The following is a 23,215-nucleotide window of genomic DNA, read 5'->3' as shown; positions in this document are numbered from 1 at the left end:
AAAACATGTTTTGACGTGTGTAGTAGCAACATGATAGATGCTCACACAGATAGTTACAGACCTGCTTAACAGAACTTCTTGAGATGATTGGATCGCTCATTTGGGAAGCACAAAATGTTCTGTACGATCACCACGCTTAACGCCTCACAATTTTTTTACCTGTAGGTTAAATTAAAACAACAGTTCTAGAAGTAAACATCGCCCTCTCAAAAAAATGAAACGCCGTGTGACATACACCAGTGCTATGATACGTCCTGATGAAATTTGTTGTCTGTACTGTACCATTTTACAGGATGTATCAATGCCCGAGGTCAACACTTTGAGCACTTGATATGACAGTCACAATGACATTGCCAATATCTGATCTATTCACATAAGACTGTGGTCCAAGACATGATTCTCTGCCTAACGTTTCATCTTCTGCTGCCGGAAAATTCATCAAACGTTTTAACGGGTCAGGAAAGAGCTGCAGACTCAAAACAAGCTCAACAAGCTTGTTTAGAGTCTGTAACAGCTGTCTGAGTTGTTAAAGCCTCTGATATGTCTCCAGCAGTGGAAGAGGAAACGTTAGGCAGACTACGAAACTGACTCACATTTAGCGAATCCGGATTGACATCAGCTGTTTCTGACAGATGAAAATTAAGCAGACCGTGAGTCAAACCCAGTTTCCCACTTATCGCAGGTGGTCGACTTAACTACTTTGGCTATCCAAACACGCCTCCAGGAGTGGCCTAAACTTCCATACGTCACAGAGTCCACAATCTCGGAGGACATAGTAATGTGAAGATACAGACACTGTGTAAACACAGATATTCTGATCATCATCAATGATTGTGGTTTGTACCTGGCCTTTTTCTCATAATTCATGTATCAGCAATATCACAAACACCGGCCGTAAAAGATTACAGTCTATCACAGTCACAGTAATAACATACGAACGTTACCGGAGTTATATGTTTCCTTACATTATTGGAATTGAGGGCCATATACACTATGTGATCAAAAGTATCCAGAAACCCCAAAAAACATACGTTTTTCATATTATGTGCCTTGTGCTGTCACCTATTGGGCCAGGTACTCCATATCAGGGACCTCAGCAGTCATTAGATATCGTCAGAGAGCAGAATGGGGCGCTCCGCGGAATTCACGGACTTCCAACGGGGTCAGGTGATTGGGTGTCACATGTGTCATGCGTCTATACGCGAGATTTCCACACTCCTAAACATCCCTAGTTCCACTGTTTTCAATGTGATAGTGAAGTGGAAACGTGAAGGGACACGTACAGCACAAAAGCGTACAGGCCGACCTCGTCTATTGACTGACAGAGACCGCCGACAGTTGAAGAGGGTCGTAATGTGTAATATGCAGACATCTATCTTGACCATCACACAGGAATTCCAAACTGCATCAGGATCCACTGCAAGTACTATGACAGCTAGGCGGGAGGTGAGAACACTTGGCTCTCGTGGTCGAGCGGCTGCTCATAAGACACGCATTACGCCGGTAAATGCCAAACGATGCCTCGCTTGGGGTAAGGAGCGTAAACATTGAACAATTGAACAATGGAAAAGCGTTGTATGCGGTGACGAATCACGGTACACAATGCGGCGATCCGATGTCAGGGTGTGAGTATGGCAAATGCCCGGTGACCGTCATCTGCCAGCGTGTGTAGCGCCAACAGTAAAATTCGGAGGCGGTGGTGTTACGGTATAGTCGTGCTTTTCATGGAGAGGGGGGGGGGGGGGGAGCTTCCACTATCACACCACTGGCCTACATTGATGTTTTAAGCACCTTCTTGCTTTCCACTGTTGAACAGCAATTCGGGGATGGCGATTGCATCTTTCAACACGATCAGGCACCTGTTCATAATGCACGGCCTGGGACGAAGTGGTTACACGACAATAACATCCCTGTAATGGACTGACCTGCTTAGAGTCCTGACCCGAATCCTACAGAACACCTTTGAGATGTTTTGGAACGCCGACTTCGTGCCAGGCCTCAGCGACCGACATCGATACCTCTCCTCAGTGCAGCACTCCGTAAACAATGGGCTGCCATTCCCCAAGAAACCTTCTAGCACCTGACTGAACGTATGCCTGCGAGAGTGGAAGCCGTCATCAAGGCTAAGGGTGGGCCAACACCACACTGAATTCCAGCATTACTGATGGAGGACGCCACGAACTTTTAAGTCATTTTCAGCCAGGTATCCGGATACTTTCGATCACATAGTATATTTGCGGGACAGTGGTTTGTGGCGCTTTTAATATCCACACCAGGAAACGATGTTCATAGCACATCTGAGGCACTACAGTTAGCATCTGTTCGGCCCCAGGAGCGACCACAGGATCCCGTGTGCTGACCCGATAGCAGCACGAAACTCCGCGAACGACCGCAGGTCTGTCTTCTATAGGGCGCCGTATGAATTCATTCGATTCTCGCCTGGTTGATGTAAGTAAAACGTCCCTACTTTGGACTCTGAGTTGCTGGCTTGCGTTCTTCATTTTTATTCAGTGCGCCGTTCACGACGCCCTCGGTCTTGTCTACGGATTACGTTTTTGTATCAGGCACGGACGCTTTAGTGGTGATGATTTCTGACTCTATCGTGTTTACGGCGACGTGTTCCTTTGTTATGGACACCAAAATTATGGAACTTCTGCAGCAACGTAAGTCACTACAGCAGCAGCAGTTACAATTACAGTTTGCCGCTCAAAAGCAGCGGCACGGAGAGCAACAGGCCCGTCTTCTCTAGGTCGGGCCTCAGCAGCAACAAACACGTTCCACTGCAGTTAGCTGCATTCAACGAGTTGTTGGAACACTGGGAAGCTAACCCCGTCGTTTCAAAATCCATTGTTTTGCTTCTAACATTTCTGGTAGGCAGTAAAGCGCTTTGCGTTTGTCTTCTAGTAATCGTTTATACGGAGTGGTGCAAAAACTAAAACCTCTCTTGCACTCTAATGAATCGTCTTTTAATGAACTGTGTGCTCTGTTAATGGGACGCTAAGGTAGCAGACACACCTTTCTGCGGCTAGGCTTGAGTTTAATCAGTGTTATAAACAACATGGAAAGTCAGACTTGCAGTGTCTCACTGGCAGGCGCAACTTCACGTGTCAGAAATATAAGGTCTCCTAAGCGGAATCATTGATTCGAGATGTGATTTTGCGCCTTACTCCTGGCAGAGAGATCGATCCGAAAATTTTAGCTAAGTCCTAGTCTTGGTAACGTACTTCAAATTCTTAAAATTCTGGAGATTTCTCTTGAAGCTTTTTACCAACGACTCTCCGGTTCCCTAGGTTGAGTGTCGTTAAAAAATATATCGGCTCAGCCACTTGTTTATAGTGTAAAACACTAAGATTGACGCGTTTCGAAGTCAAGCTTCCATCATCACAATAATAAAAAGTAAAAGAACCTGTTAAAACTCGCTAAAATGGAACATGCACCAGGCACAATAAAATTGATAATATAATTAAAACTTCGTGGCTACTTCCCTTGTTGCAGCCGTGTCTTCCAAGGTGCATCTCCACATAGTCGTCAAAATATGAAAAACTCTAAAATGGTATCGCCTATGGTGTTCAACATCTAACCACATGGCTCTCTCCTCTATCGTCGTAAACCGCCCGTGCGTCTTCTTTGATACCACACACCACGTAGCCAAACACGACACTGAAACGCGAGTGAGCTCACGCGCAAGTAAACAAGGAAGTCACAGATATGTCTTTACAAACAGATAACGTATACATGTTCCAAGGACCTCATGAAATGATGGTATCCTGCCAATTGCTAAAAATGTAGTTACTAAAAGAAACCACTGAAATGTTTGAAAAAGTTATTTGTATCACCAGTTAGCTGTTCATTCAGTGTGTTCTGATTATCCACGCTATGTATCGTAATTTCCAGCTGTTCTAGTAGATCCAGATTTTTGCCTTTGTCCTGTCTATGTAAAATAACGAGATCCTGATGGGTGTCCCGTTTCCCAAATATACGTGGTTACACCTGACTTTTCGAAATTATTAAGCCGGAAAGCATCGCTATGTTCTTTGTAACGTACTTTAAAGGACCTACCAGTTTGGCCGACATAGCTTGCCTTGCACGTGTTACACTGAATTTTATGGACCCCAGCTCTCTCATATTTATCGCTTTCCTGCTGCAAATTATTTCTTAGTTTAAACCGCAGCGTATTATTGCTCTGAAAAGCGGTATCAACTTTAAAAGGTTTGAAAATGTTATCCACTTTTTGCGAAATATCACCGAAGTCTGACTCACGTAATATTATTTGCGGTATTCTTCCTTGCATTCGGGCGCTGTTTCTGTCGTATTAATTTATTGACAACGTTTTGGTGATATCCGTTAGCTCTGGCTAGTTGTTTCACGATATTCAGCGCAGTCATTCTGTCTTCCTCATTCATAGTGACTCTAAAGGCTCTCTCTATCAAAGATCTAAAAGCAGAAAGTTTCTGGCTATTAGGATGGCAGGAATTATTTTGTATCAACACATCAATTGTGGTTGGTTTCCTAAATATTTTAAAAACATACCTATCATTTTGTTTCCTAATACTTAGGTCGAGAAATTGCAGTTCACCATTTTTCTCTTCTTCCACATTGAATTCAATTTTACTGTGTAACTCGTTAAATTTATTTACTATTTCTGCAACTTCTTTTTCTTGTCCATCAATAAGAAGCAGCGTATCATCTACATAGCGTTTGTAATATACAACTTGAGCCGATATATTTTTTAACATTGATATTCACAACCACGACCTCTCATCCAGTATGGATAAAATAAAAGTTGAGTGTTATTGTCGAAAGCGCCAGTCTACTCATGATTCCTGCTCATCATCTCTTATTTCTGCCCCTGAGTGTCATCTGAGTTCACGGCCATCCAGATCGCCGGTGTCTCGCGAGAGATGATTCTGGTACCCCTCAGCATCGCATACCCTCTTCGCAGTGTTCGGGTGGGTCAGAAACGCCCTCGCTTCTTGGCGTTGCAACGTATGTCACGCACGTTCCAATGGTTCCAATGGCTTTGAGCACTATGGGACTTAACATCTGTGGTCATCAGTCCGCTAGAACTTAGAACTACTTAAACCTAACTAATCTAAGGACATCACACACATCCATGCCCGAGGCATGATTCGAACCTGCGACCGTAGCAGTCGCGCGGTTCCGGACTGAGCGCCTAGAACCGCGAGACCACCGCGGCCGGCTTGTCACGCACGTCAATGAACCTTCAGTTCTCTCTGGAGTGTAGCAGCCAACATACCAGAAGCCGATGCCCGCATCGTGCAAGAAACTTCTGTGCCTGCGGAAAGGGCGATCATCTCTCCATCGTCTGTCAACAAGTGCCCCGCCGGCCACATGCTCAGCGGCAGCGTGAGGACAGTGCTGTGGTACATACAATGACGGCTGCGGAACTGGCTGTTACCTTGCCACCGTGGAAGCTCACTTTAAGATTTGACGCTGTTCAGCCACTTTGTGAATGTTCCAACTGGACACCGGCGCAACCACATCTTTAATCACTGACGACACTTTCTGCGCCACTTTTTGCACCATAAAGATATCTTATCTAAATCATTTTGCAATTCGTTTTGATCATATGATGACTTTACAAGACGGTAAATGACAGCATCATCTGCAAACAATCTAAGGTGGCTACTCAGATTGTCTCCTATGTCATTAATATAGGTCAGGACCAGCAGAGGGTCCGCAGCTCGTGGTCGTGCGGTAGCGTTCTCGCTTCCCGCGCCCGGGTTCCCGGGTTCGATTCCCGGCGGGGTCAGCGATTTTCTCTGCCTCGTGATGGCTGGGTGTTGTGTGATGTCCTTAGGTTAGTTAGGTTTAAGTAGTTCTAAGTTCTAGGGGACTGATGACCATAGATGTTAAGTCCCATAGTGCTCAGAGCCATTTTTTGAACCAGCAGAGGGCCTATAACACTTCCTTGGGGAACTGCGGATATTACTTCTGTTTTACTCGATGACTTTCCATCTATTACTACGAACTGTGACCGGTTTAAGACCCAAACGACACGAGTGCCTCTTGCAACCCAAGCTGAGAGGGTAGCCAAATGAAACACATTTAAAGGTCTTAGCATGATAGCTAACTTCTGAGGGACGCTCCACTAAGAAATTCGCCGAGGCATTAGAAGAAGTTCGCTCCCGTAAAATCTTTTAAACTTCTCTTAAACTGAACTTAAACTACTAACAAACTTTCTTTGGCTGCTGGCAAATTATTTAAAATGTGCGTTCCTGTATGATGGACACCTTTCTGGACCAAAGTAAGCGACTTAAAATGTCTATGAATATTATTCTTATTTCTAGTTTTGATTCCATGAAATGATATGTTGGTTTCAAAAAGATAAATACTGGCTGATTATATCTGAAGTGCAGTTACTCACAGAGGTTCAGTGTGGGCTGTAATTAACTAATGGCAGCGTTAAAGAGGAGCCGCTGAAAAAAAAAGTTCCAAGTGTGGTCACCAGGTGTAAATATGGCGCTGTGTGTGCCAGAAAGACGTATGGAAATGTTTCCATGTGTAATGGATTAGGAACGGTACGTGGGTAGAAAAGTCAAACAAGAGACAAAGGCATAATGTTGATCTGGTTATTATCTGCCGCTTACACAGTTTGTTCAGTATGAGCACAAGATGATGTATCCTTAAAACGACGTGATCAACAACAGTTGCCCGCAGCAGTTCCGGTGGAATCTGAGCAGTGTGTTCCTGTATACTGGCCTTCAGGTCAGGTAGAGACCAAAGGTGTCCCTTGCAAACAGGTTCTTTTAGATATTCGCAGAAATGAGTGTGTCACAGGCATATTTTTGGATCTTTCTAAGACGTTTGATACAGTCGACCACAATATTCTATTAAATAAATTAGAAGCATTCGGAGTACGAGGCGTAGCTAATGACTGGTTTCGACCATATCTAACAGATAGGGTACAAAGAGTAGAGTTAACACATACTTCAAATAGATCCAAAACATTTAGTAAAACAGTTATCAGAATCAAAATATATTAATATAGGGGTTCCGCAAGGTAGCATATTAGGACCAATACTTTTCCTGATATACATCAATGACTTTCCCAGTAGTGTTACTCATGGTGAAAAAATTCTCTTCGCTGATGACAGCAATATTATAGTCACTGAGAAAACAAGAGAACTACTTGCCGAGAAAGCAAATGAAACTATCAAGGAAGTTTATGATTGGTCAATAAGCAATAAAGTGACATTGAACATAAAGAAAACTAATGCCATGAATTTCAGTTTGAAGAGGAAAAATGACAATGTTAAACTAAATGTAGATGGCGCCTCTATATACTGTGTTGTAAATTTCTAGGAATGAATATTGATTCTCAGTTGAAATGGTGTGAACACACAAAGGTACTTGCAAACAGAATGTCATCAGCATGTTATGCCCTTAGAATCCTATCATCAGTGTGTAACATGCACTGTCTTTTAGTTACATATTATTCATATGTACACTCAAGTTCTTAGCTATGGCATTCTTTTTTGGGGAACAAACGCACAAAATATGAACACAATTTTGAAACTCCTGAAAAGAGCCATGGAATAATAACCAAAAACACTAGTCGAGCTCATTGTAAAGATTTATTCAAAACACTGGGGATTTTAACTGCTCCATGTGAATACATTTACCAGTCAGTTGTACACATAAAAAATAACATTGATAATTACTGCACAAACAGCTCTGTCCATGACCATGCAACAAGAAATAGAATCAACTTACTTTTAACAAGAAAAAATAAACATAACTCAAAATAGCATTTTCCACCAAGGAATAAAACTGTACAATAAATTACCAAAAGAGATTAAAGAAACTGCAAAAACACATTTATTTAAAAAGGCAGCTAAAAAGTACCCGGCACCACTTTTCGATAGCCATACTGTTCACTCACATTATGACTTGTCAAATGATAGCGTGGATGTCATACCGTTCTACAAGCACTGCATAGGCGCTAGATTTACACCTGGTGGCTACAATTGGAACGGATCTGTTTACCAGCGTAATTATAACATCCCGGTATTATTTACGACAAATGTCAATTAAGGAATGAATTCTGAAGTAGTAGCTAGTATCACCACATCGTTGAATAGGCCTCTGCACAACGCCCATGAGTTAGCACCACAGGGAATTCACATTGGAGACGGAAAACTTTATCTTGGTTTAATGAGCTGCCCCAGAAACTGAATCCGTTTGACATGTAATTAAAGTCAATGACATATGCTAGATTATTTATTTTTGCACCACGCGTGTCCGATAACACCCGCACTGCGAATAAAGATCTGTTTAGACGCATCACTAGTTCTGTGCTATGCTCCTCCTAGATGAATTTTTTGTCAGGATGGCGTCCCAAGCACTACGGTCGCGGGTTCGAATCCTGCCTCGGGCATGGATGTGTGTGATGTCCTTAGGCTAGTTAGGTTTAAGTAGTTCTAAGTTCTAGGGGACTGATGACCTCAGAAGTTAAGTCCCATAGTGCTCAGAGCCATTCGAACCATTTTGAATCCCAAGAATTTAACACTGTAGGCCTCTTCCGTCTGCTGGTCGCCATATTTTGAACATCTCCTGGGAGGAAACCTCTCACAATTTCTGCAGTGCAAACTGTGCCTTTTCAGAATTTAGTGAATTGGCTAGCAAACATATACGAATGTCCATGAAAATTTTACGAATCAATTTTTCTGAAACTATACTTCATTCATTATTTATTGCAATGTTTTTTTTTCTTTTCCTACTGCTTTTATCCCGCATTGTGCGCAGGGTCGGCAGGGTTAAGGACGGAATTGGGATGGTTAATGTTTAGGGGTGGCCGGATATCCTTCCTGCCGCCACCCCATACACCCCGGGACGGAATTAGTGTACCCCAGTTGTCTGCGTCCAGTGTAAATCGTGAAATAGTGTGAATGTGTTTCAAATGTCTGCGAGTCGTGTAACTGAGGCGGGACGTGGGGACCAGCCCGGTATTCACCTAGTAGGGATGTGGAAAACCGCCTAAAAACCACATCCAGGCTGGCCGGCACACCGGCCGTCGTCGTTAATCCGCCGGGCAGATTCGAACCGGGGCCGGCGCCCCTACCCGAGTCCAGGAAGCGCTCTCGGCTGTGCTGGCGGGTATTTATTGCAATGTTTCTGTCATCTGAAAAAAAAAATGCTTGGTATCTAACACAAGAAGATGTGTCCTAAAAAGGAACCTTGTGGGACACCACATGTATCGGTAATTAGTTTCACTTCGATGACGACGGACAGCTTAATGCAAGAATCTTTTCTATTGACACCAATTGTTTCTCGTCGAGCATTTCTCTGGCATCTCAAAAACAGGAAGCCAGAGAACAGAGGTGTGATGTTACTGTGTGGCGTTTCCAGGTTGCCGGCACATGTGGATAGGACTACAGCTTACCCTGGTTGACGAGGACAACCTCGAGGGCACTGCCGAGCGGGACCCGGCGCACGTGCACGCAGCGGCACGGCTGGTCCTGAGGGCAGCCGCTGCGCGGCGCTGGTGTCGCCAGAGTCGCACTGCTGTCGACGTCTGCGGCGCACACCGCCTCCGTAGGCACGTCCTCGGGCTGCGTCAGCAGCGGCGATGGAGGAGGCGCGAACGACACGCCGCTCACCTGCCGCGTCGCCCCTGCAGCAGCGGGTAGAACGCATTGCACACAAAACTACACTCCATAGCACAAAAGGCCACCAGTTTCACTTTGTCGCATCAGCTACATCTGCTATAGCATCGTCACTGTCAATTATTAAGAGAAATCAACTGTTTCCTCGCTGAGGCAGGGAGCGTTGCAGTAGCTTGAGGAGAATATAGCAAGTGCCATCGTCCAATTTCCCCAGAAACTTCACTCAGTGGAAGAGGACTCAAAATAAGCGAACACGTGTCTCGGTTTATCCGCAGCTACTCGAGCGTTTCTGTAATAACGACAGCCAAAGTTTTTGAGGTATTTCCAGGTGCTTTATGTGCCTTTTACAGCGCAATGTCCTCAGAAAAAATGTTGGTTAGCATCGCGGCTTATTAATTTTGCACCCTGTGTTCGAAACCCGATTGTTTTTATTTTATTTTAATTGTTTTCATTTATGTACCCTTGTTCGTTGAATGTTACTATACGAATATTTCTTATCAAATTAGGGGATACAAGGGCATTATATTAATTGTAAAATTACAACTGAGTTTCACAATAAGTGTCGTACATTTATTATGTAACTAGCTGACCCGGCGAACTCTGTTCCGCCTTAAAGCCAATAAATAATCAGATTTTGGATGTTAAGTTCAATTTTTTATTAGGAAATACAAATAAAAAATTAAGTATTTTAATGATTCTTTATTCTTTATGTTTTTGGTGCATAGCTTCCACTCTTCAATTAAGTACCTTATGATAAACGACATTTTTTGTTTTATTATCAGGTGCAAGAACAAACAACACAGATGGTCTTCCGACCCGTGAACATGCGACATATAATTTGACCATGTCAAAAACATGGATATTCCAGATTTAAACCACAAAGTTTCAAGGACTGGCCTTGTGATTTGTTAATGGTCATGGCAATGCAAGACCGATCGGAAATTGAAGTCTTTTAAGCTCAAACGGCATATCAGTTGGGATCATCGGAATCCTCGGAATGAGAACTTCCTCACCTTCGAATTTTACTTTGAGTATCGTCGCGTAAATAACAGTGTTCATAAATTTACTTACCACCAAACGCGTGACGTTTAGCTGACATTTGCGTTTTGTTATTCCATGCTAGATGCGTTTTTGTTATACCACATTTTATAGCGGTCGAACGGGATAAAAAGTATCCTATGTCCGTCTCCTGGTTCTAAGCTACCTCACCACCAATTTTCTATGATAATTCTTATATTAATTCTTATATTTTATTCGTATGTTTATTCTTCAGGAAGATTTGGTGCATCCCCTTGGATGATAACGGTCGTAGAAACATTCGAACACAGATATTCCGAACACCGAGCTTTGCCACAGTGACATCTCTTTGTATTATTCTCACTCGGAAGGAAAGGTCGTTATTATTGCTGGAAATTTCGCGCGTTGGCAGTTACTTCGCGGCAAACCGTGCATAATGGATAATTTTCCCGAAAGCTGGCGCTTGTAATTTATTCAATTTCAGACAATTTTCTCACTTTTTTTAATTTCATTCATCTGACGTACAATTAGCAGATGAATAAGGACAACGCTATATCAATATACACTGAAAAACATTCATTTAGTGATCTACAGACATGTGTATGTAAGTGAAAAACAAAAATAAAAGTAATAATCGGTTTTCGAACACGGGGCGCAAAATTAATAAGCCGCGACTCAAACCATTGAGGCACCTGTTTAGGGTACCGCGCGCTTAAAAGGCGCATAAAGTACGTGGAAAGTATCTGGAAAGCTTTGACCGCCGTTTTTTCAGAAACGATCTATGGATTAGCCGGGAAACGTGCTCGCTTATTTTGATCCATTTTCCATTGAGCAAAGTTTCTGAGAAACCGGGTTATTGCACTTAACGTGTTCTCCTCGTTAGCTGTATGACGTGGCACCAAAAAGTTTCTGAAATATGAATTTGCGCACAAATGGTTATGAATACACTAAAACTCCGCTCCCCATATGTCTTCCCTGCATCAGAGTGGCAAGTGGCTGCGAGATATGGCCATCTAAAATAAAGACTCCACAACTGCATTCGGATCACATGACGCATCTGTCTTGCTGTGTGGTGCGATCTTTGTTATCTTGACTGGCGAATTTACGAAATCATTGTTAAGGATTCGACTGCAGCTAAACATTTGTGACCAGCAAGGATACAAACGTCACTGCTGCTACTTTCACTCGCAACAGTTAAGCTGTACTCTTAGGTTCCTGCCTAGCCACATCCTTGGAAATCGCATCTTTGGAAAAACGGCCAAATATTTGAGGTAAGTAAGAATATATAGTAAATGTCGCAGCTGGCTGTTACACTAAAATCAATTTCACTTTTTGTTTTGTAATCAGACTGAAGTCACAAAAGTAAAGAAGCCAACTGATGAGAGCTGGCTCTTACACAGGGTCATTCTACTGCCCCTACCCACCTTATGCAACCCACAACACCTTCAAAAACTATGCGCGAGATTTTCGTATTCGCTCGTTTGCTACTTGCAAACTACGGGGTGTATCAAAAAGAATCATCCGATTTGGCACATCTATATTTCTGAAACTAATAAACATTTACAATCAATTTTGTTTTTTGATGAATGGGAAACTTCAGTTTTTTTTTTTCCATACCGTTTCATAGATGTTCAGTAAGCTCCCTTGAGATGTATGGCATATGCCGATGCAGTATTCAGATGGTTCTTACACTGCAACGAGCATGTCTTGAGTAACAACTTCCACAGCCGCTGTTATGCGATGTCTCAGTTCATTCATTGTTGTTGATAACAGAGGCACATAAACAGTGCTTTTTATAAAATCCCACAAGAAATAATCACATACAGCCAGGTCCGGTGACTTTGGAGGCCAGTAATGTAAGGCTGAACCATCGTTTGGTAATCATTTGATTTAACAATCCCCGCACTCCCACATGCCAGTGTAGTGGTGCCCCATCCTGTCGGTAAATGAAATCGTCCGAATCACTCTCCAACTGTGGGAAGAAAGGTCTTAAGCATATCGAGATATGTGCTTCCAGTAACAGTGTCCTTGGCAAAGAAATCTGGACCATAACTTTTTCCGTGAAACTGCACAAAACACATCAAATTTTGGAGAGTCCCTCTCATGTTGTACAGCTTCATGTGGTCGTTCCGAACCCCATATTCTCACATTATGACGGTTCAACTTTCCACTAAAATGGAATGTTGCCTCGTCACTAAACACTAAGCTATTAGAAGAAAACCGTCATCCTCCATTTTGCCAAAAACGAAATTACAGAACACACGTTGCTGTTTATCACATTCACAGAAGAGCTTGCAGTAGCTGGATTTTGAACAGTTTTATGTGTAAACGTCGACGGAACACACATCAGACGGACATCGGGGTCATGTTGAGCTATCGAGCTGCACAGCGAAATGATTTCTGTGGACTCCTTGTGAAACTATGGCGGATTCGTTCGACGTCTGTGTCAGACACTCTGCGACTGCCCGGCGTTTTGCCTTTGCACAAACAACCTGTTTCTCGGAATTTTTCATCCCATCGTCTAATGCTCTCTGATGTAGGAGGATTCGCATCATACCTAGTACGAAAGTTATGCTGAACAGGTGTTACTGCCCCGCACTGCACAAAACGTAGATCACAAAACGCTTTCTGTTCTCCCGACACCATTTTTACTAGAACTGAAGTGGGCACAAGCTGCTGTTACCCAACGGAAACCATGTAAAACTCGAGAGTTCGCTCTTTCCAGCAGTACTTTGTTCAGGCACATATCTCAAACATAATAGTTATGATTTTTTAAAAATCGGATGATTCTTTTGATATACCCTGTATATTACAAGTTCCTTCAGTAGTATCGAGTATAGGCCCGAACCAATTCGTCAATAAGATTCATTTTAAGACTGGTCCTTTGGGAAAGTGCCGTATGTGAATTAAATATAAGTAAATTTATCTTGGTTGTTACAGTCCTTTTGTCATCTAACATCTGTCTCGCAAACATGTTTCTTCATAGTCACGAGACATAATTTTTAAAATTGGAAACCGACTTTTGCATGGACGCGAAGCTCAACACATTTCATTTTTATAATCTCACCCAATAATTAAATCACAATTTGCACAGTAGACTCTATAACATTAAATGCTCCGTTATATGCATTTAATTCGAAAATTGCTCTAGAATTCTACTAATACGAGTTAGTTACCACAAAATAACCCCTGTGAGAGGCAGTGCTCCACGGTTTCAGCCTTAATGGTATTATTTCGTTGAGTCATTACTCTTTTCACCGTTTCGATGAGATCCGCCACGAATTCCTCTCTTGTGCCAATCTCTGCAGCTCAGCGTTGCTCTTACACCCTACGTCTTCAACTGTTTGTTTGATTTATGCCAATCTTTGTCTTAACCTACATTTTTTATCCTTTAGAGTTCCCTCTAGTACCATGGTAGTAATTTCCTGATGTCTTAAAACATGTCATATCATACTGTCCTTCCTTCTTGCCAATGTTCTCCATATGTTCCTCTCTTCGACTAACCTGTGGAGAACCGGCTCACTCATTATCAGTCCACATACTGGCTTGTAGATCCTAAACACGACCCTTCTGTGTAGTATTAGAATGTGGTGGTCATCCGTCCCTTGGTCTATGAGATGTAAATTACGAGATATGCCTCAAGGAGACGAAAATTCAGGCCTGGTGCCAATCTACAATCGGCGCTTCAGCGTTAAACATCTATACAATGTTCAAACAAATTTCGGGCTTGCTGCCGGTCGTCATCTAATTCATCCGACTGTTTTTCGACTGGGCACCTGCCAGCCATCTTCAGGTGCCAAGTCGAAATATCGTGGGATGAATTCTACATCTACATCATAATCCGCAAGCCACCTAATGGTGTGTGGCGGAGGGTGCTTTCGGTACCACTATCTGATCCCTTCAACCCTGTAACACTCGCGGACAGAGGGTGGGAAGAATGATTGTCGGTAAGCCTCTGTATTGGCTCTAATTTCTCGAATTTTCTCCTCGTGGTCAGTACGCGAGATGATTGTGGGGGGGGGGGGGGGGAAGTAATATGTTGTCCGACTCCTCCTGAACAGTGCTATCCCGATATTTCAGTAGTAAATCTCTCCGTGATGTACAACCCTTCTCTTGTAGCGTCTGCCAGTGGAGTTTGTTTAGCATCTCCGTAACGCTCTCTCGCCAACTAAACGATCCCGTGACGAAACGCGCCGCTCTTCGTTGGACCTTCTCTACCTCCTCTGTCAGTCCTATCTGACAGGGATCCCAGACAGATGAACAATACTCAAGAATCGGGCGAACAAGCGCCTTGTAAGCAACTACTTTTAGGGATGAGTTACATTTCCTTAAGATTTTTCCGATGAAACTGAGTCTTGTGTCTGCTTTCTCCACTATCTGTTTTATATGGTCATTCCACTTAGGTCGCTCTGGAGAGTTACGCCTAGATATTTTACGGCAGACACTGTCTCCAGCTGTTCGTCATCAATAATGTAGCTGTACAGTAGTGGATTTCTTTTCCAATGAATGCGCAATATGTTAAATTTATTTACGTTCGGGGTCAACTGCCAGAGCCTGCACCATTCATCTGCAGGTCGTTCGGCAAATTCTTACAATCTTCTGGCGTTGCTACTTTGATATAGACAACTGCATCATCTGCGAATAGCCTTAAAGAGCATCCGATACTTTCTACTAGATCATTTATATACACTACTGGCCATTAAAATTGCTACACCAAGAAGAAATGCAGATGATAAACGGGTATTCATTGGACAAACATATTATACTAGAACTGACATGTGATTACATTTTCACGCAATTTGGGTGGATAGATCCTGAGAAATCAGTACCCAGAACAACCACCTCTGGCCGTAATAACGGCCTTGATACGCCTGGGCATTGAGTCAAACAGAGCTTGGATGGCGTGTACAGGTACAGCTGTCCAGGCAGCTTCAACATGATATCACAGTTCATCAAGAGTAGTAACTGGCGTATTGTGACGAGCCAGTTGCTCGGCCACCATTGACCACACGTTTTCAATTGGTGAGAGATCTGGAGAATGTGCTGGCCAGGGCAGCAGTCGAACATTTCCCGTATCCAGAAAGGCCCGTACAGGGCCTGCAACATGCGGTCGTCCATTATCCTGCTGCAGTTTAGGGTTTCGCAGGGATCGAATGAAGGGTAGAGACACGGCTCGTAACACATCTGAAATGTAATGTCCACTGTCCAAAGTGTCGTCAATGCGAACAAGAGGTGACCGAGACGTGTAACCAATGGCACCCCATATCATCACGCCGGGTGATACACCTATATGGCGATGACGAATACACGCTTCCAATGTGCGTTCACCGCGATGTCGCCAAACATGGATGCGACCATCATGATGCTGTAAACAGAACCTGGATTCATCCGAAAAAATGACGTTTTGCCATTCTTGCACCCAGGTTCGTCGTTGAGTACACCATCGCAGGCGCTCCTGTCTGTGATGCAGCGTCAAGGGTAACCGCGGCCACGGTCTCCGAGCTGATAGTCCATGTTGCTGTAAACATCGTCGAACTGTTCGTGGAGATGGTTGTTGTCTTGCAAATGTCCCCATCTGTTGACTCAGGGATCGAGACGTGGCTGCAAGATCCGTTACAGCCATGCGGATAAGATGTCTGTCATCTCGACTGCCAGTGATACGAGGCCGTTGGGATACAGCACGGCGTTCCGTATTACCCTCAACCCACTGATTCCATATTCTGCTAACAGTAACTGGATCTCGACCAGCGCGAGCAGCAATGTCGCGATACGATAAACCGCAATCGCGATAGGCTACAATCCGACCTTTATCAAAGTCGGGAACGTGATGGTACGCTTTTCTCCTCCTTACACGAGGCATCACAACAACGTTTCACCAGGCAACGCCGGTCAACTGCTGTTTGCGTATGAGAAATCGGTTGGAAACTTTCCTCATGTCAGCACGTTGTAGGTGTCGCCACCGGCGCCAACCTTGTCTGAATGCTTTGAAAAGCTATAAATAAATAATAATAATAAAAAAGGTTCAAATGGCTCTAAGCACTATGGGACTTAACATCCGTGGTCATCAGTCCCCTAGAACTTAGAACTACTTAAACCTAACTAACCTAAGGACATCACACACATCCATGCCCGAGGCAGGATTCGAACCTGCGACCGTAGCGGTCACACGGTTCCAGACTGAAGCGCCTAGAACCGCACGGCCACACTGGCCGGCCTGAAAAGCTAATCATTTGCATATCGCAGCATCTTCTTCCTGTCGGTTAAATTTCGCGTCCGTTGCACGTCATCTTCGTGGTGTAGCAATTTTAATGGCCAGTAGTGTAATTTGTTTGCTCCTGTGCTTGTGCTTTTTGTGGATGGGCGAATCTTGTCCCCTACGGCCCCGTTCCTCTCTGGATCCGCGCCTAGAGAAGTACTGCCTTAAGACAGCGACCATAGCTTTTTGCAGCGAGAGAAAATCTCTTTGAAGACCATCTCATACAAATCTCACCTACAAGATGTGAAATTCACGCGTGGTTAAGATGGCCAGAGTGTCTCCGCTCTGCGCCTCTTTTAGTCTACATCGTCATGTAAATGATACTAAACGTTACACCAATCTCCTGCTGCAAAGGGTTACTGAGAACTGGCAGGCACAAGCTATTGCGCTGCGGAAATGAAACACAGTGGCGGCCGACACTGCCGTGTTACTGGTGGGGTCAGTTAGGCGCGCTAGCTGTCAATAACAGCTACTTTGAATCAGACTGTGAGCAACTTGACCTCGATACCGCTGAGCACATCTGGGTCGCCGTCACTGTCTTCGACTCGATTCCGATCAATGTCTGTCGAGGTGACAGTTGAGAGTTCATGTGTCAGGACTGCCCCTTAACGCTTTCAGTGGCTTGTAGAATCAGTTCCACAGAATGTAGCCGCTGACACACACACACACACACACACACACACACACACACACACACACACACACACACAAACGCGGGCGCGCGAACGTATGGATTCAGTATCTAATAAATAAATATATAAATAGATACCGTCTGGGTCACAGTTTTTATTTACCGACAGCCGATTTTTAGTCTCTGTGCAGATCATCTTCAGGTAGGCCGCCGCATGACGATCTGCAGCGCAGAATGAAACCGGTTGTGAGTAAACAAAAAGTTGTGATCCACACGGGGTTTATTTATTTATTACAACAAAAGGGTCACGGTTCCTGAGACAAGGCATCAATTATGAAATTCGGTGTCTGTCTGAAGGAGGTCAGAACGTACAATGGATACTAAGTAGTGGCAAGTGCACCCCAACGCTGTACTTCTGTACTTTCAGCTTACCATATTTTTTGTCGTGTTAGCAGCCAATATAAACGTTACCTGCCTGACAGCAAAATAATCTGTCGGAATGCCATACAAGCAAACAATATCCGCTCAGTTAAAAAAATGCTGTTAGTACCAATTCTGAAGTGGCAGTATCAGTATAAAACTTCCTGGCAGATTAAAACTGTGTGCCGGACCGAGACTCGAACTCGGGACCTTTGCCTTTCGCTGGCAGGTGCTCTACGAACTGAGCTACCCAAGCACGACTCACGCCCCGTCCTCACACCTTTACTTCTGCCAGTATCTCGTTATTCTGGAAACATCCCCCAGGCTGTGGCTAAGCCATGTTTCCGCAATATCCTTTCTTTAGGAGTGCTAGTTCTGCAAGGTTCGCAGGAGAGCTTCTGTAAAGTTTGGAAGGTAGGAGACGAGATACTGGCAGAAGTAAAGCTGTGAGGATGGGGCGTGAGTCGTGCTTGGGTAGCTCAGATGGTAGAGCACCTGCCCACGAAAGGCAAAGGTCCCGAGTTGGAGTCCCGGTCCGGCATACAGTTTTAATCTGCCAGAAAGTTTCATATCAGCGCACACTCCGCTGCAGAGTGAAAATCTCATTCTAGTATCAATATATTTGGCGATAAATAAACACAATTTTGACCTTCATTTTCTTAGGAACTGTTTTTCCCCCTTCTATAAAATTAATATATACCTCTCGCCATCCTCAAAACTGCTTACAGTTACAACACGACTGCAGACTGCGTGTGCATGGTACATTCACATCCACTTCCCATCAGGGGAATAAACTCCTACCTAGTCTTGTCGTTAATTAGACAGGGCACACAGCAATGTCCCCTGTCAGTAAGCACCTAGGAGCTGTCGATTCGAGTCAGAATGGCCTTTCAGACAATTACCTGAACCTCACAGGTGTACAGTCAATGTAAATCAATTCTGTCAGCGAAAGTACTTCTCACTGTAGATGAAACTAGCTTCAGGGAAAATACAAGTTATGTGGCAATGATTTGATTGTATTAATCTCAAAATCATCATTATCATCAACAACAACAACTAGTATTTTATGAACCTTTTGACATTTACTGCTGGATAAAAGCTGCTTCTACACTGAAGAGCCAAAGAAACTGGTACACCTGCCTAATATCGTGTAGCGCCCCCACGAGCAATGCAGAAGTGTCGCATGCACGACGTGGAATGGACTCGAGTAATGTCTGAAGTTGTGCTGGAGGGAATTGACACCACGAATGCTGCAGGGTTGTCTATAAATCAGTAAGAGTACGAGGGGTGGAGATCTCTTCTGAACAGCACGTGGCAAGGCATTCCAGATATGCTAAACAATGTGCATGTCTGGAGAGTTTGGTGGCCATCAGAAGTGTTTAAGCTCTGTAGTGTGTTCCTGGAGTCACTCTGTAACAATTCCGGACGTGTGGGGTGTCGCATTGTCCTACTGGAATTGCCCTAGTCCATCGGAATGCACAATGGACATGAAACGACGCAGGTGATAAGACAGGACGCTTACATACGTGTCACCTGTCAGAGTCGTACCTAGACGTATCAGGGGCCCCATATCACTCCAACTGCACACGCCCCACCATTATAGAGCCTCCACCAACTTGAACAGTTCCCTGCTGACATGCAGGGCTTCATGAGATTGTCTCCATACCCGTACACGTCCATCAGCTCGGTCCAATTTGAAACGAGACTCGTCCGATCAGGTAACATGTTTCCAGTCATCAACAATCCAATGTTGGAGTTGACGGGCCCAGGCGAGGCGTAAAGCTTTGTGTCGTGCAGTTATCAGGGGTACATGAGTGGGCCTTCGGTTTCGAAGGCCTATATCGATAATGTTTCGTTGAATGGTTCGCACGCTGACACTTGTTGATGGCCCAGCATTGAAATCTGCAGCAATTTGCGTAAGGGTTGCATTTCTGTCACTTTGAACGGTTCTCTTCAGTCGTCGTTGGTCCCGTTCTTGCAGGATCTTTTTCCGGCCGCAGCGATGTCGGATATTTGATATTGTACCGGATTCCTGATATTCACGGTGCACTCGTGAAATGGCCGTACGGGAAATTCCCCACTTCATCGTTACCTCGGAGATGCTGTGTCCCATCGCTCGCGTGCCGACTGTAACACCACGTTCAGACTCACTTAAATCTTGATAACCTGCCGTCGTAGCAGCAGTAACCGATCCAACAACTGCGCCAGGCTCTTGCCTCATATAGGCGTTGCCGACCGCAGCGCAGTATTCTGCCTGTTTACATAGCTCTGTATTTGAATACGCATACTTATACCAGTTTCTTTGACGCTTCAGTGTAGAATCCTCACTGCGTTTGGCTTTCAGGTATGTGCATCCATGTTGTTTTCTAACGCCATGAACGCACTTTCCATTATACTGTCATCGGTCTCTTCTTATCTCCAGGGTCCAGTATAGCACTTCTTTGATCCATCTACCATTCATTCGCCTGGTCAAGCTCGATTCTATTACCATTACTGTCAGAATTATGTTTTCCACAAGGATAGCGTCAACATTCGCTGTTGGCTACCGCGACATGCCGGTGCATGAATGGCATGAATTAGAATATACAACAGACAGTTTTCAAATACCATAAGACAACGACAATCGACGGTGAGATTCGAAGAGAAGGTGGGGTATGTGTCTATCCATTGATGTACACAGATTTTTTATTTTTTTGTTTATAGGCCTACAATTGTAAAGTAGTATTTCTGAAACCCTAGCGGTAGATGTGAGTAATCCCATAAATAAAGTTTAGTGTGACATTAATGAAAAGCGAATGATGGAAAAATGCTACGATAATAAGTATTCGGAATTTGCAAGGGACTAACTCAAAATTAAATAAATTATCGTAAATGTAACTCGTGACGAATCGTAGCGACAGCTAACACCAGAAGGCAGTTCGTGTGTGTGAAACTTGCCATGAGCGGAGAAAGTGGACCTCGTCCTTGCTTGTTACGCAACACCGTGTGTACAGGAGTGGCCCTCTGCCCGTCCGTGAATTGTTTCCCTCCTGTTTCCTCATACACAGGGGCCTCCGCTAGCACATTCTAACTAAGTCGGGAACAGTATTGGTCCTAATATACTACCTTGTGGAATCCCTATATTAATGTATTTTGGTTCTGGTAAGTGTTTTACTAAATGTTTAGATCTATTTGAAGTATGTATTATCTCTACTCTTTGTGCCCTACCTCTTAGGTATGATCGAAACCAGTCGTTAGCTACCCCTCTAATTCCTAATGCTTCTAATTTATTTAATAGAATCTTGTGGTCGACTGCATCAAATGCCTTAGAAAGATCCAAAAATATGCCTGTGACACACTCCTCTTTATCAAGAGCATGAAGTACAACTTTTGTGAATTCTACTATGGCTGACTTCATATTTTTGCCACTTTGGAAACCAAACTGTGATTCGCTTAGAAGATTGCATTTATTCAGGTAATTCATTAATCTGTCTTTCATAATTGCTTCTATTATTTGGGGATCCATTTATGATATTTGTTAAGGGGCCTTGTATAATCCCTATGCATTGTTTGAGTACACTCATTGGTACTTCATCTAAGCCTACTGACTCTTTATTTTTTTAGTTTTTGAATTGTTTTACTGACTTTATTCTCCGTGGTTGGAAGTAACATCATTGTATTTAGTGCAACATTATTTACAGGTTTTATATTTGTTTAGGGGAATTTTTGCTGTAACTTCTCTGCAATACTTGAAGAATGCTCGTTTGCATAGTTTGCTAAGTGCTGTGGATCATTTATTACTTTATCCCTCTCCCTTAGCAGTATGTTAGTCTGCGTTTGTTTGCCTCTCTCCATTTCCTTTTTTATAACATACCAGACTGCTTTGCTTTTATTCTCTGCATCATATCTTATTTTGTCATTAAATGTCTTTTTTGCAGCAACCAGCACCTTTCTATAGATCTTTCTGTATCTATGATATAAATTTAAGAATTCTGTATCATTGCGAATCTATTTCATGGAACTGAGGTGTTTAAGTGTTTGGGAGGACTTCTTAATACCTGCTGTTATCCATCTGTTCTTGTGAGATGGTGATACAGACATGCATACTTTTGAAAGTGCCTTTTCAAGTTCAAATTAAACAATGTGGAGAATTTAGAGTGTTTCATATTCACATTGGTTTCCTTATACACATCATCCCAGCTTTGTGTTTCTAGTTCTTTTGAAAAATCTTTTATGTTGATTTCTGATAGATGTCGTTTGTAGGTTTGTAGTTTAGGGTATGATTCGATGTGTGACTTTACTGTTGTTATTTGACAGAGATGGTCTGATAGTTCTAGATCTTTTTCAGCTACATCACATTTTTCCCTGTCCATATTTTTGGCCACATGGTCAATTACTGATGAAGTCGTTGTGGTAACCCTTGTTACACTATTGACCAATAGGGACATGCCAAAACTTTGAAGGATGTTTATGAAGGTGCTGCTGGATTCATTTATGATGTTAATGTCCCCACACAGAATTATGTTGACCTTTGTACTTGAGACATTATGTAGAACTTCTGTTAACTTATTGAAAAAAGTGTCCACACTGCCACTGGGAGATCTATACAGACACAAAGTGATTAATTTCATGGTGATATCAAGCCCTGTTAATTCAATAGCTGATATTTCAAAGTGTTTCTCTTCACTTACTGTACTGAGGTCATGTCTTGATTTGAACTGTGTTCCTTTTCTGATATAAATGCATGATCCTCCACCCCTTGAAGTAGTTCTGCAGTGAGAGTTTGCCTTTTCATACAACGATAGTACTACAAGTTGGATTTCTGTGTCTCTACACCAGTGTTCAGTAACACAATCTACTGTGCAGTTCAAAGATTGGAGCTCAACTTCTAATAGTTGTATTTCATTTTTTATTGATTGCATGTTTCGATGGAGGATTGTTAAGTCTGTGAAATGCCCCATGTTACTTTTTCCAATGGTTTGTTTTTCTTTGTGACATCTGGTATATGTGATGTTTGAGGTGTTAAAATCTGTCTTGTGAGTGATTGTTTCAGTATTTTTTAAAGTGCTGGAGATACTCTTTAGGCAGGCGAACCTGCTGTCTGGATTTATCCTAAAAAAGACCAGTTTTTCCTACCTTTGGCAACAGGTATTTGACCGTATGTGGCCCGATATTCACCCCCTATACTTTCATGATTCAGCTGTACCAATCTTCCCAGCTCTGTTTAGGTGTAGGCCATGCCTAGTGAAACCCCATCTGTTGATAGGCCCGAAGGGGACCATA

At 43.3% G+C, this 23,215-nt stretch overlaps 1 protein-coding gene across 2 annotated transcripts in view; it reads right to left on the bottom strand.

The window, feature by feature from the left end:
• Positions 1-23,215, bottom strand: part of LOC124789364 (laccase-6-like) — a 389,375-nt gene that overhangs the window by 36,938 nt on the left and 329,222 nt on the right. For both annotated transcript variants that reach the window (XM_047256690.1, XM_047256691.1), the window contains exon 9: positions 9,407-9,637. In XM_047256690.1, the coding sequence (XP_047112646.1) occupies positions 9,407-9,637 (231 nt within the window). The remainder of the gene's footprint in view (positions 1-9,406; positions 9,638-23,215) is intronic.

The sequence above is a fragment of the Schistocerca piceifrons genome, chromosome 3, assembly GCF_021461385.2.
Source record: "Schistocerca piceifrons isolate TAMUIC-IGC-003096 chromosome 3, iqSchPice1.1, whole genome shotgun sequence".
NCBI lineage: Eukaryota > Metazoa > Arthropoda > Insecta > Orthoptera > Acrididae > Schistocerca > Schistocerca piceifrons.
This window is presented reverse-complemented; position numbering and strand designations above follow the sequence as displayed.